This window comes from Stegodyphus dumicola, chromosome 5 (genome assembly GCF_044657685.1).
Source record: "Stegodyphus dumicola isolate Sdum_Otavi_A_Nest chromosome 5, ASM4465768v1".
Classification (NCBI taxonomy): Eukaryota; Metazoa; Arthropoda; class Arachnida; order Araneae; family Eresidae; genus Stegodyphus; species Stegodyphus dumicola.
Window position 1 is genome coordinate 84096808 of NC_140772.1, and position 16331 is coordinate 84113138.

Sequence of the window (16331 nt, forward strand, 5' to 3'; positions counted from 1 at the left end):
TATCCATCGCAACTTCTACGTCTCTGAACTTGAGATTCCTGAAAATCCGCTGACTTCAGTCCGGACAGAGGACCTTTACTCCATGTTCTGCGGTACGTAAGATACTTAGGCATGAGAAATTAAGGACAGTTCGAGATTTCTAAAATTGTTGGAGACTCCCTTAATAGAAGAACAGTAACAGAGCTATGCATTCTTCTGGAAGAAAAAAAATGTGTCGTTTTTTTAAACGCAAATTTTATCGTATCACCTGTTTAAAAATACATTTGTATTTACATACATCATCTCAGAAACATTTAATTTGGAGGTCATGAGTGATTCTGTAAATGTCCACCAGGTAGACCACTTCCATCACAAATGAGCATTTCTTTTTGTGATTATACCTATTAGCTTCTATAACCCAGTTTTTTAATTCTTGGATGTCACGCGGTAATAGTATAACTTAAAAAAAAGGTCTTTGATGTACTCCATCAAGGAAAAAATATGGTCTCGATGACTCGGTGGTTACATTACTTAGCAGATCGGTTTTATCTCCACACTTCATGTTATCCAGTACGATACAAAAAGTCTTACGTACTTTCTTTTTTCAAACATTATAGATATGACTCTGAAATCTCTATACAAAAAGATTTTGAAAATGTCCCAGTATTTTTAAATACTATATATATATATATATAACAATAAACAATTTTTGCTCGGTCTTATTTCTCAAAATATGGCTTCTTTTAGCTACGCCTTCTGCGTTATGTTATAAGGAGATATATGTTGCTGGAAAATTATATCTAAATTTTCCAATGGAGCTGAGGAGTGATGTAAACCTTATAATAGTAAGAAAATTTACAGACATCAGAGGCTATGCGATATTAGTAAATATTTAACATATTAATCGGAAGTTAATTCTTTAGAAGAATTAAAAGAGGTTTTTTTTAACGTAATAAATACAATACGAATTGATAGAAAAACATACAGTTAGGCTGATATTACATTTTAATGATTTCGTAGTTTTTGATAAAAGATGACAATTACTTTCCTTAAAGATTTGTTATTAATTTATACTTTACATTCTTACGCTTAAGAGTGTAATATCTTTGATACAGTAAGCATCGTTTTAATTATTATTATTATTCACGAGGTTTTGAAGTAGGCATTCATATTCTTTTTCTTTCCAGGTAAATTATATTTTTTAGTTTGTAATTGTTAATTAGAACATTATCCATTGTTGTCATTTTTACAGCATTTACACATATTTCTTTTTAAAAATCTAAATTCTTTCGAACAGCTTTTGTTTTGCGAAATTCAGACATTTAGTTCTTGGATACTGATGTTGAAAATCCCCAAAAGCAGATCACAACGACTGTTGAACATTTTGCGATGCAAATATATCATCCTATTTGTTTACTTAAACGTTATAGAACAATAAAATGTCTGAATCATCAAAGTTGAAAAATAAGCCTGTAGAGACATTAGGTGTTTTTTTTTTTTTTTTTTTTTTTTTTTTTTTTGAAAGCAGGAAAGCTGAAAAATGAGCAATTGAGCCTCTCCGGCACTCGAACCACGAACCTCTCGAATACCCGCCGAGCGCGCTCACCGCTACACGACGAAAGCATGCTAAGAAGGCCGGAGAAATACCTTATAAGCCATCAAAAAAATTATAGCTGAGCGCACAGGTGACAAGTGACGAAGGACGGGGACAGCTGGTATCTAACAAAGGTAAGCAGGTATATGTCCTATACTATCTTAAACCGGAGACCTCCACTACCTTAAACCGGAGACCCAGGAGGCCTACCTCAGGAATGCATTTGCTTCTCTATGAAGTCGGATGAACCAACTGGGACCTGGATGATGTTACATGAATGCGTTAGCTGCATGAATATATAACCATTAGCTGTTAGAATGCATTGTTGATGCTCTTGGGCGCACGTTCCCATAATGCTTACATACATCAAATACTACTACTAATAATAATAATTCTTAACTACATCAAATACTTGTAATACTACATTAAATTTGATCAGTCAAATTAGATACATTCATACATTGGATACATAATTAAGCTACATGGATACATTGGCTATGTATTTGAGAGCTTGGTTACAGCAAGACACTTGAATACATTATACCTGCTTACATTCATTATTTGAGAATTTGCGTTATTTGAGTTCATACATGCGTTGATATAATAGACACATGATTATGTTATGTGAGCACTGTTTATACACTTGACTACTACTTATATTCTTAAATACTTGATTGCAATAGAGACACTTGATTAGTTGATTACATTATCCTATCCTATTATATATCTATGTATCCTATCCTACCCTACTATATACTACATTCATTACATAAGTACTTAAGCACGGTTATTTACACTTATATATACATATATGCAATAATTCTTGAATAAAGTACCTATGTATCATAGCTTACATTGAATACATAAATTCGTATAAGCTTGAATTCTTAATTAATTACATATTTTATTACTGCTGCAATTCTGGCACTAGTGGCACTCGTTAGCACTATCGCTGGTGGACGAGGATATTATACATTTACTCGTACAGACATTACGGAAGCGTTTCAGGAAGAAAATTGACAGAAATTTTACTTAGTTCGTAGCCACAATATCCAGTCCTGTTGACATTAACAGGTTAATGATGTAAACTCTGTCGTAGGGCTGGAGTTCTCAATATAAACCGTCTGAATGGACCGATATTGGTGGAAGGCATTCTGATATGGAGCCTTTCTGTTAGTGGACATTCTGTCACATAGTGGTCAGGGCGTCCTTGTGCTCCGCAAGTGCAAATGTCCTATTAAAATAATCACACTGTAATTAATTAACGTCAAGCTTCGGCATTTATTATTGCACTCTGCGAGGAAAAAAAATGGGACAATTCTATATCTCCCGTTCTACTGAGCCGATCGAAGAAAAACATGTTGCGTTTTCTATGTCTCGAAAGCACGACATAAGATATGTATTAGATTTATATATCACTGTTCTAATATAGGTATTTTGATACAAAATCGGACTTTTTCTGAAACAAATGGCCAGCTTTTTTTTTTCCACATTTCGATTCTACGACTCAAATTATGCGAACCTGCCAAGTTTCGTAAAAATCGCATGAGCAGTTCTTAAAAAATTACCTCTCAAAATTTTAACTCCTCAAAGTTAATTGAATTTGGTATATATTTATTAATCTCTCTTTTTTTATTAAACTTATTTGATTCTTCCTTTCACATTTCGAAATATAGGTTCATTCCAAATAAAATACGTCCATTTTTTTATGATTTGTTTTTAAAAATTTTTTATAAATCTTTCGAAAAAAATTTTGAATTGTAATCTATAAATCTTTTGCCATCATCTTTAAAGTAGATGTATTTCTAAATGTACCAGCAAAAAATTAGAGCTTTTTATTAAAAATTTCCGAAGATATATGTGATTTATGTATTGGCGCGTTTTGAAATTCGGCATATTTACAGAAAGCGATAATAACATCAAATGTGGTTTACGCACTTTGTTAAAATTATTTGAAAGTAGTAACGATGTGTCTTTTTTTCTCTCATGCCCAATTTAAAAAGGGAAAGGAAAATCGATTGTCATATATTAAGAAGTTCGCCAAGTGAATTATTCTTGGCGCAAACTAAAAAAATGCGCCAAGGTTAATTTCTGAATTTTTCCGTTAATTTCGCAACAGATTTTACAAAATTTAATTTTTAAGCAAAATTTGAGTTGTAAAATCGAAATATGGAAAAAAATTGGCATGTCGTTTCAGAAAAAGTCCGATTTTGTGTTAAAATACCTAAATTAGAACAATGCTATATATAAATCTAATATATAGCTTAAGTCGCGATTTCGAGATATGAAAAGCGGAATTTGAATTTCGTCAGTCGGCCCAGTAGGACGGGAGACATATAACTGTTCCTCTATTCCCCCCTTTTCGTAGTGTACCTTTTTTTTATTATTATTATTAAAGAACTTTTTTTGTTAATGAACTGGAAATTCTGCCGTAGGAAAGGCAATTTTCTGTGAGTATAAATTTAACTTGTTAATACTAAGATAAATGTAAGAATTTTTAACACTAAGCGAATTTTATGTAGATTACATAATCTTCTTTGGGTGAAGAGGGGAGGAAATAACAGAGGGAAATGCCAACAATTGAACAATATTTTCAATGTATTATATTTTCATTACACTGAGAGATCATTAGCTGTCCATATATTATTGTAAATTTCAGTAAAGAAGTACGAAAGTTGCTTACGTCATGATTTAAACTGTTTTTAGAAAAGAAAGCTAGATAATTGCTGAGCGTGAAACCGAAATTTTCTGCTTGAATAATTTGTAAATTCATAAAAACAAGGAGAAAATGAACTTCTGTTACTTATCCATATGTTATAAGGAATACGTAAATATGTAAGCATCTATGAAAAGTTCAAAGAAAAACTGCAATTTCAGTTTCATAATACTGAGTGCCCATTTCCGTAGAAAAAAATTGACGCAAAAGGTCATAATAGTTCTTTTAAAATGCTGTTCATAAAAAAAATTATGTACATTGCAATAAAAGATCTATACAAATGAAGCTTTCTTTTCGACATTTTTTCCCGTTAGTTTATTGCTAAATTCTAAGACAGATAAGAATATCCATTTTAAATTCTAATTCGGGGATGGTCCTAATGCGAAGATGCCAGTTCGACTTTTTGAGACTCTTTTATGTCATCTGAGGACAAAAAGTTATAAAAATAAAGAGAAATAAAAGGCGAAGAATGTAATGATGTACCAATAATATTCACTCAAAAGTAAGATTTGATTTGAAATTTTTATCCTGTTGTACTGTCTACTAAAAAATTTGCAATCAAAGCGTTTATTGCAAACCGCCATTTTAAACCACATAAAGAGAAAAGGAAAAAAAAAATCTGTGACTGAAAGGGAAGGGAAAAATACTTCAATGATTAAATTAGCAAGTGGAGGGTCGTCTTCTCTAACATCCGGAACAACTCGATGGCTCGGTTTCTGGATTCGTTTTAAATTATACGAGCTTTTATGCAGAACCTCTGAGTTCTATACACCGTAAATTGGGGTTGGATGGTAGGGGATCCCAGAAGAATTTTTTAACGCTAGGCTGACCCTGGTTTCTGTGGATACAGTTAGAAGCAGCAGCACAGATCCGAGAACAATCCCTACTCAATATTCAAAAGTCAGGCGAAACACCATGTACCGAAAAATTGGGTAGACCTCCTTCTCCCAATTACTCATACTGATAGAAGGGGGATGGGTAAACACAAGCAGTTTAAGCGACGAATGCGTATTATCCCTACAACTCAGGATCGAAATACCAGCAAGCCACCAGACGCCATTCCTGACCACCGTAAACGAAAAGTGATTTTGAATAAATGCTGCACAATGTTTGAGTAACTTACATCAAACAAAATGTTTCAGCGAAAATGAATTAGTCAGTGAGGTTTTTTAAATAAAGAATCCACCTGTTGTTTAAGAGTTACACTTGAGCTTTCACCGCTAATTGATATCACAAAGAACTGAAAATCTTAATATAGAGACAATAGATTTCCTGAAGAGCTTAATTATTTCCTGGCAAGCTCTTTACCAGACTCGTGCCTACAGAATGTTTGAGAGACTAATTGCAACCAAAAGAAAATAATATACATTTTTTTTCCATTCAAGAACGATTTTTTGACGAAAGAATACTCCAAACAGGAAAATTTGGTATTTACTTAATTTCAAAGCTCATTTTTAACCTTATTCTCATCAACAACCTCACTGTAGCCAAGACACATAGCTTCTGTTATCAGCGAAGGTATTGTAGGTAAACCTTTCAAAAAGAAAAAAAAAACAAACCGAAATTTAATTCTTTAAAATAAAACGAAATAAGGAACTCCTCTTAATTTTTTTTTTTAAATAGTTGAGTATTAACACACTCAAACTTTAAAAATAAATCTCAACAAATATTTGTTACACTTAACGGGTAACAATTATTGACAGAAATTGGTTCATTTGACTTTATGTGGTAGGTAGTTTATTCCATACATAGAAGGAAGAATCTAGAAAATTCTAGATTGTCTAACTGTTATGATATTCCCTCATTTACATAAGGGAAGAGAAGTATTCTGGTTTGAATTTTTTAAAAGTAAACAAAAATTCAAATGTAGATTTTGTTTTAACTTATATTTTACATTTTTGAAACCACTGGTTATACTGAGATCACCAATCTGTCCACTAAATAACGATTTGTCGTCAGATTATTGCTAGATTTTTACTTCCATGTACAAAGCAAAGAATGTATTGTAATAGCGAAAAATTTCAGGTAATATATTTCAAGGGAAATATTCATTTTGACCGGTGACCGGTCTCGAATCCATCTAAACAACTTTTTTCGCGTGGCATCTGCACGTTACAGACAAAATAAAGGATTCTTTTTTTTTTTTTTTTTTTTTTTTTGTTTTGTTTTTGTTTTTCAAAATGAATTTTAAAATGGATTCAAAAGGGTTTTTTTCTTTATATCTGTACGTGTGTATGTATGTATTTCGGTATTTTATAAACTCAAAAAAGGTTAAAATTTTGTATATAGGACTAGTATAACATCTACATGTGCACTTTTCATTTTCATTACAAAAAGAAGTACCCCGATTTTATTGTCATAATCGTTGGTCGTAGGCATACACTTCCAATTAAGAAACTGTTTTTTAAGTGATGAGAATTTTCATGTTTTGGGAATTTAAAATTAAAAAAAAAATATTTTCAACAAATAATGAAATATAACCTTTAATGTGATCTAAAGGTTTCTATATGCATATTTGGAAAAGTTTTATACTCGTTATGAAAATATAAAATTATAAGAAGTTTGACTCCCGTACGACAAAAATCGACCCGGATATTTAATTCCGAAACTTTCAGTTATGGATGTCATTTCAACTTGCCTTAAGAAATCGGTTAATTAAGTTAGAATAATTCGAAGAAATAAGTTAAATGAAGTGCAGCAAAAAGTGTGTATAGTTTTATTTTTCATTGTTTCGGGGAGGGATGCAGTCAGCATTTTACTTATCTGTTAAATATTTCGTTTTAGTTAGTATTTAGTTTTAGTTTATGAATTTAGATGAATATTTAGTTTTGTTTATGAATGTAAAAATAATGTTTTTGAAATTTTCTGTTCAGATGCCTGAAATTATAACTCACGTTTCGTAACTTCATTTTATAAACTCGCTGTCGTGTGAAGGACATTCTGTACAAAGCTACTTAATATATGGCATTAAGTTAAGTTATGTAAATATGGCAAAGCCAAAAAGGTTATCTATCTAAGTTAGGGAGGTCTTTCATAGAGAATTTTCTGAGGGAAACTGGCTCGTATTCACGGTATGCACGGTAGAAACCACAGAAACCAACCATGCAGCTAGCCCGTTCACCTGGGTTTGAGATAGAGTCCCGTTAAACTTCTAGTATTCAGTGGCTTTAACCATTCGGCTACTGGTGGGCTCATGTAGCATAAGGAACATATTTGACTATATGCAATAACAGTATATTACTTTTAAAACATTCATTTAATTTTAGCAATATATATTTCTAATTTGAAAGAAAAACTTAAATATGTTTTGCAGCATCGAATAGCAACGCCTCCGCGAAATGGCAATTTATCAAGCCAATTAGTACACAGAATGACAATTCTATTCTTCGTACATTGGTAAAACATGTTTGGTAGCGTAGGTGATAAATGCCTTGTTAACGTAATGCAATTTAATGTGAGTCAAGAGACTCAAAAATACACAGTAAGCATCAGTTAGCTACAGTAAGCATCAGTTATTCAGAGATTCATTGCAAGGGAAAATGGAAAAGCTAATTGCTGCTGTCAACCACAAAAGAAAATGCTTAGTTGAAATACGTCTTGAATATAACGATAATATGCTTATCAGTGATACATATATAATACAAAATTAACATAAATACCTAAAATAATCAAAAATAATTTTCAATAAAAAGCAAAAAACAAATAAATAAATAAAATCTGAAACCTTTCAGATTTTAAATTATGTCCAAAGAGGGCATTTTAAACATTTTGTGTATTACCTTTATTTATTAAATATCACGTTCTTCACACTTAAACCATTAAATTCAGTTCAAGAGCAATATCGAAAAATAATTTTAAATTGAGCATATCTTTAGAATTTCCGATACACAGTCTCACGCACTGGAGATAAAAAAAAGTTTTTAATGTACAACGTTGCCATTGCTCGCTTTGAAATCCTTGAGTTTGTTAATCTAAAATTCGTTAAAGTTTTACATAATATGAAATCGATAATAAAACAAATTCCAAATTTCACATTTGGGCTTCCAGATGCCCATATGCACAGTAGGATTACGTCATTCAAAATTTGATGGCTCTAGGTACCGTTGTTTTATCACAATGTGAGAAACATAGATACATTTTTGCAGTTTCTTCATCATTTAAGTTCTACAAATATAATATAGGGCGATAATATTTGGTGGCAACAGTATGAAATGTAAAATGGACATTCAGTGTGACGCAAAATCGCAAAACGAAACCAATAGTCCCTCAGAGACAAAGCCACTTTGAACTAATAATGAAAAACAAAATTAAGTAATTGAATAAAAAAAAGAGTTACTAAATCTTACTTACAGATGTTTTTTACTTGGTTTGCCCTAAAGTGGAAGAAATTTTGAATCGGAGAAGAACTGAAGAGGCATTGAAATAATTCAAAACATTATTTTGATAACATACTTTTGACAACTATATTGGCGATAAAAAACCTAAGTGTAATAAAAAATTGAAAAAATGGAAAAAAGGATGCGATTAATTTTTATATACGTTCGCGCAACTCCATTGATTAATAAACCAATAGGTGACGCGTGAGTTTATTTTCAGCTCCAACTTGAGGAATTTGAAGAAATTTACATTTTACCATTCCGGATTATTCTGCTTTCTGTGTGCCACATACTGATTTTTCGGCATATTTAAAATGTACTCGGAGTTAATAAATTTAGGTGTTTGTCCATGATTCTGTTAAAATTAAATTCTATTTTTATCACGATCCATTAAAAGCACTGTATTCTTTCAGAAGCTGTCAGCAACAAACTTCTTGTTTTCATGCGGGGAAAAAAACTAAGACTTTAAAAAAAATACAGGTTCATTTTGGGGGCCTTTATTAGCTCTGGCTGAGCTAGACTCCAATTTTGAGCGTCTAGGGCCCCATTTTTTAACATACAATTGAAGCAAACGGTAATTAAGGATTTTAAAACGAATTCATTTTACTAAAGAAAAATCAGCAACATTGCTTATCTGAATATGTTGTTTAAGCAAATGCACAAATAAAGCAGACCTATAAATTACACAAGAGTAAGTTTTACAAGTGAAAAACAATATTTGAAAATTTGGTATCACTAATATTTTTTCTGCCTTTAGTCTTCTAATAATATTTAGCTGAAATTTTCAATCTCTCAGAAAAATATTTTCCTGTAAAAGACCGTGGTTTCGAACTGGCGGCACTCGGGCCTCATATTGCCCTCGAAGCAATTTTATGCAGCCTGTGAATATATTTCAATTACATATTTGTTGCAAATACGGTGTTCTAAGGATTTCAAGATTTTAATTTAGTCCAAATTTACTTATTGGCCAAATTAAGTCCAAATTCACTTATTGGCTACTGTCAAAAAATAACTATGTTTCAGTTATAAATTTTAGCACTAAGAATAATCATTTTGTTTGGGAATACATTTATATGTGAACAACGTTTATTCGAAGCTGAAACTGATACGGAAGAACCCGACAGACTCATGGACGTCTGCAATCCGTCATGAAGATAATTTCTAGTAATTTTTCTCCAGTGCATGGATATGATACAAATAAAATTTGTATTTATATGCAAAATTTATAATTATTTACAAATACGAACATTGTTATTATCATTTTAATTCATGTGTCGAAGGAAAATTTAATAAACGAAAGAAAGTGACTAGACTGTCATTATTTATTCTCACTTGGAAAGATTTCTCTGAAAACTTGGAAATTTTTCATATTTTTTTAATTTTTAGTTTAAAATAAATTATATTTATTTAATGCTTCATTAGGCTTATTATAATTATTGGAAATAAATGTCGGTCTGAAATATTAATATATTTAACTGTAAATATGTTTGAATTACAAAGTGTAGCCAATAAAAATATTTTGAAGGTAATAAACTTCAGGTTTTAGGTAAAAAAATAAATTTAAACATGATATTTTTCAACTTTTCAATATTATTATTGCACAGACATTGGGTATTTTTAGAGCCGGAGACATGAAAAATGTGCAGTGCCATCACCGGGGCTCGCACCTGGACCTCTCGAATACGCGCCGAGAGTGCTATCGTTACACCACGAAGCATGCAGAAAGGAGGGAGAAAATACCTTGTATACTTCCCGTTTTAGAGGGCGACTAGAGATAAGGTGACCCAACTGCCAAATCCTGGTGGTGAAGAATCATGATCCACCACCTTTTAGTTCGGGCGCCACTGTAGAGTCATTAAGGTATTTTAAGCAGGAAAAATGAGCAATACCCTAGCCGGGACTCGAGCCTCACCTCTTCAATACGCGCCAAGTGTGCTACCGTTTCACCACGAATGCATGCAGAAAGGTAGGAGAAAATACTTTATACTATTCTTGTTCTGATATGTTTCATAAATATTTAATAAGAGAAGTTCAAAATTTAGTTTTTTTCACCTTTTCTTTCCTTCTTCTTTTTTTTTTTTTTTTTTTTTTTTTTTAAAGGCTTAGAGGGGTGTTTAAAAGGATTAGAACACTGAACGACAGTAGTTTGACTGAGGTTCAAATCTCGGCAAACGGGCTGGTTGCAAGAATATTTTCATGATTTTCTCCGTGTGCAACATGAGAAAATATTCCTTCAAAAGTTCTCCAAGAAGGAATCTTTTCTTTGAAGCAGATAGCTTTAAATTTATTTTATCTAAATGATCTAAACGACCATCCCGGCATAAAATTTGAATCCTTTCTATGAATGTGGCTTTCTTATGATTTTAACTTTCATTCATTGTCTTCATTCAAGTAATCAAAACCCATGCAACGTGACTTAAACACATTGACAAATCATGACTATTAATTAAATATATTCTTTAAATTAAATATTAATTAAATATATTCTTGAAAAGGAATTAAAATTCTATGTAACACACCAAAATACGAAAACATGTCTTAAGAGTATGATACTTATGTGGGCAAAAATGGCCACCACTACACGTTTCCTTTTTTAAAATTCCCTTTATTCCCCCCCCCCAATCCTCCATTGTACGTTCTACCAGCTATTTAATCAATCTGTCCCGTATTTCTTGCCACAAGCGCGAGGGGGCCAATCGAATTAACATCTTTTCATTATCGCATTTCAGGCAGGGTGGCCAGATGGGTCGACGGGGTACGTGAGCGACAATTAGCGTGACGATGACGATTGTGAAATAATATACCTTCTGCGTCACGTCGCTTTCAGCACGTCGCGTGTTGCTGTCGAAGTAGAGTGGGGGGCGGAACGATATAAAAGGAAGGTGATTTTTACAGCACATGTTGTGGTTTACGACCTTCTCCCTGAGTTCACGAGCAAGAACGTTATAAACACGGGGTGATTGCTATTAACAGTAAATGGTGGTTATTATATTCACTGTAATCTGAATAAATAATCGGAATATCTCTTTTTAATATTTTCTTAGAAATCTTTATAGACTTTTTTGACAAGAATATTAAAAGAAAATCTGCAGATGCTAATAAAGAATTCAAACGATGGAGATTAAGAAATTTTTAGTCGTAGAGCATAGAATACAAAAGTGCAGAAAAGGCTAAACTGTGTTAGTTGCAGTCCGGTTTCACTAATATAATGCCTTTAAAAGATGATATATTCCAAAGGAATAATTTATAATCAAACTGATTAATTTTTTGGAAATTTTAAAGCAGTAACTTTCGTTTTTATATCGTAATCTCATAAAGTTGAAGTATTAATCTACATACTGGTTATTTGACATTTTATAGGATTTTTTACGAAGTTGTAATGAATTAAAGTTATTAAATCAGTTACGAATATTTTATTCTATGGTCAATTGCCTATAAACTGCGAACTTACTAATTAAGAATTAATACAAAAAAGTTCCATTCCCTAGCATCTTCATGGATCCATAGTCGAATTTTACTTTTATTTCTTAATCGAAGTATATCGGGCTGAAGAAAATCTATATGATTAAACGCTTACTCATTTTTAGAAATATTTCCTAGAAAAATTTAATTCTGAAGAAATTTTCTAGCTTTTCAAAATATTCTAAAGATGGCACACGAGTAATACTTTAAGAATTCTTGAACTAATACTAAGCCTCCAGATCTCTAAATCGAATATCGAACACATAAATCTCTTTACGATATGAACTGCATGGGAATGAGAATAGTAGAATTATAAAATACAGACTAAATTAAACTTTTAAGTTGTATATACATTTTGAGACTTAACGATATTACTAAACTAATATTAAGCGAAACTAAACAGAAGATAAATAAGATTAAACGAAGGTGGATCAATTATTTTATTGCCATTTCTTTTTACGACATAACTCAAGCTTCACACAACAATGAGCAGTAAAGTTAACAAAATAAATCAATTCAATAAATTAATCAGAAACTTCACTATGCTCAATGTTTCGGGTAAAAATATTGTTGCACATTAATAATAATATTTAAACGGAATAATGAATTGCGTCAAACTTAATGCTAAAGAATGCACTTATGCCTGATGCGATAAGCGCATCGCATGCTGATAGGGAAACATTTGGCCGTACTTTCACGTTGCGGGAGAACAGGAGAAAAGAGGTTTTTCCCTTTGATCTTGTAAGATCGGCTGAGTGCGTAGTCAACGCCACATACATTTTCGTTTTCGTCTTTTTTAATATACTAGGAATAGACTCGTACGAATAGACTAGAACTCCAAAGAATCAGAATGGTTTCAGTGTAAGAAATATGTAAAATTTCTTGGAATTTAACCGTTTATCTCTCAAACACTGAAACTATGTCCGTAATTTTCAATCACTTGATATTTATTGCATGAAAAAGTTTTTCCAATGGAAAAAACTTCATAGTATTTTTATTTCTCAATCATCGAGTGGTCCTTGTAAAATAGTTTACACTGCATTTATATTACAATTGCAGGAAAGCATACAGCAAACGATGCGCAATGAAACCTAAGTTTTAATGACTTGAAAAGAGAAACTCCTACAAGCAGGAATTCAAAATCAATTTCAATGCATATTTATGTGTTAACTCATTAAAATTATTTAATACCTTTAAAGTGACGAATTTAATTTGCTACAGAATGACCAAAATGTTGCATATTCATATTATCTATTTGATGAAAGGATTCAAAGTGAGGTATGTTTATCCCTTCAATAATCTGTTTAAATTTCAACGGTAAAACTCTGTTTAGATACAGAATACAAAACCTTAAGTTCTAATCAATCATATGCTTGCAATATTTGAATTCTTTGTTTTCGTTTTGTATCTAAAAGTACCTCTCTTCATTGTTCTTCATTGTCATTTTGTAATGTTAAATACTGCTTGGCTTAGTATAGACACTAATGTAAGCCTTTTAGATTGCCAAAGGATAATGATCTCATCTTTATGTTTACACCCAGAATGCTAAAACATCAGCAACAGAGAAAAACAAACTAAAATATTTATTGTTAATTCAGCTTGAGTTTGCTGGAAATTAAAATGCTAACAAATTTAACTTACTTTACTTGCAAATTGAAAAATGATTAATATTATTTATCAGCAACACAGGAGTTTCAGCAACGACAGCCTTAGATTACGAACTCTCCCTCTAAACTTATATTCTCGCTCGTAAATTAAAACTCATTTCATTTACATTTTCTAGGGGAGTACACGAAAAAGTAGAAATGCAAGAGTGGTTCAGCATAAGAAATAATGTGTCAAATGAAATAAATCTTACTGCTTAGTTACAAAAATTTTTAAAAATTCTAACAAAGAATTTATCAAATTGCACTTTAACACAGGTACAAGATTTTTCAGTTAAAATCGCGATAAGAATATACCAGCTTCCTTGAAATTTTATTTTCTTATACTTTCTGGTAGAAAATTTGATATTTTAAGGAATATCAAGTTCGAACAGCGTTACGGTTTTGAAATAAATGGATGCAAGTGCCCACTTTAATATTTTATTACCAGTCCTACACTATAAAAATAATAAAAGGTAAAAGCAAGTAGTAGGATTCGTCTAGAATTCGTAATGCTGTTATTACGTCACATAACCACGCGAAATGATGGCTTCTAGAATATTGCATTACTGCTCAAATTCTTGTTATTGTATCGAAAAGTTTGCTTTCGTAATATGAGTATTGAAAAGAGAGAAGGGAACGCCTGCTTCTGTCTGAAGGGAGAATAAGTCGGCTTATACTGTGAAAATAAATGTTAGGCGGCGAGACTCTAAAGAAAATATTTTGCTAAAGATTGCTGCGATACAAAGTAACAGTCCTGGGCGCTATATTTTCTGAATTCACAATGAAAAATATGCATTCAGGTACTGTTGCAAGGAAAACGGAGATCGCTTTTACGAAAGGTTATTTATACGCGTATATGTTAACGTATACGAAAATAAAACGACCAATTTGAAATCAAAAGGTAGGTTTAAAAAATATTTAGTTCTGTCATCTCGTTTATAACAGCATAAGTTAACAGAAAATCAGTATTATAAAATTAATCGAGTAAGCAGCAATACAAATACGTAATTTAAGCATTATTTCGAAACTTAAACTAAACATAACCAAACGTTTTTTAGTCTACCTTCAAATACATAACACTTTCAAAATCTCTACGTATATCTCAAAACGTACCGAAATAAATTTTGAAAACCTGATGATCACTTCCTTGTATGACCAATCAAGTTATACACATTTTTAGGGGGCACTTCATTTCAACTTATTTCTCCGAATTATTCTAACTTCCGTCAAGGCAAGTTGAAAATAACATCAAAAACTGCAGATTTTGCAATCAAATATCACGCTCAATTTTTGTCGTACAGAAGTCAAATTAATTTAATGCCGTCTCTTGGTACAAGAAAAATGAGGCCGCATTGAAAGTTAGATTTCATTATTTTTGAAAAAATATTTTTTCTTAAATTTGACGTTGCCAAAATATGAATATTTTCATCATTTAAAATACTTCGGCAACTGGAAGTATGTGACTACGACCAACGATTGAGAAAATGACGGCTCAATAAGAACTTTCCGGAAGGGTCAGGGGATAATATTACAGAGTAAGGGAGTGGTATACGTAAGTTTACGTTATATGAGTATACATGTTTGATACTGATGGTTGCAATAAAAAAGGTGCACAACTAAAAGATGTTATAACAGTCAAATACATATGTACATATACAAATTATATATACAAATATTTATATATGTATATATACAAATATTTATACATGCATAAATATATATAATTATATACATACAAAATTTCAACGTTCTACGGCTAATAGTTTTTGAGTTATGCTAGATACATGCATACATTATATACATACAGATGTCACGAAAACAACCCATTTTAGTCCATTTTATAATCTATTGTTTGGAAAAACGTATCTTTACTACTGATACTTAGTACTGTTACTACTACTACTACTACTACTACTACACACTCGGGAGATGGCGATGATAACAACAGCAACAACCATGTTTTATTCACATTTAACTAATATTGTTTTTTTATTATTATTATTTATGACAGTTAATTTTCAGCTAGCAAAGAAATAAATTTTGTTGCATTATTCATCATAGTTTATAGAGTAACAGTTTTAAATTAGCAGCAGGAACGTGCACACTTGCGATTACTATGACAGGATTTCAGGAATATGATAGCTTTGGGCATTACTTTTATAACTAGCAAACTTTGTTTTAAGTGCTCTTAAAGTGTCAACAATTTTTCGTTTAAGTGAAGCTACACGCAAGTTTTCTCTGGTAAAAAACTGCAGAAAGAGGATTGATAACTTAAGCTGGCCAGTATATGCTATGCAATACAAAATGAACTAGCTTCTTCAGGGTTCTGGATAATTTAACATTTGTTCTGAGCAGATATATTAAGTACATATTTTAACAACATTACAATACTTTAATATGTATATTGATGTACATCATATAAAAACAGATGTACATAACAATTAGGTATTACACATGTACGAACAAAATAAATATGATACAGCATAACAGCATATAATACAATTAATCAAGTAAATACTACTAAAAATCTGTGTACTTCTATAATACCACTACACTGA

General features: G+C 31.5%; 1 protein-coding gene across 1 annotated transcript in view; it reads right to left on the reverse strand.

Moving 5' to 3' along the window:
- Positions 1 to 697: 697 nt before the first annotated feature.
- The window catches only part of LOC146997155 (uncharacterized), a 125108-nt gene continuing 109474 nt past the window's right edge, over positions 698 to 16331 (reverse strand). The window contains exon 2 of the mRNA XM_085816834.1: positions 698 to 2807. Coding sequence (XP_085672960.1) covers positions 2773 to 2807 — 35 coding nt within the window. The 3' untranslated portion in view covers positions 698 to 2772. The remainder of the gene's footprint in view (positions 2808 to 16331) is intronic.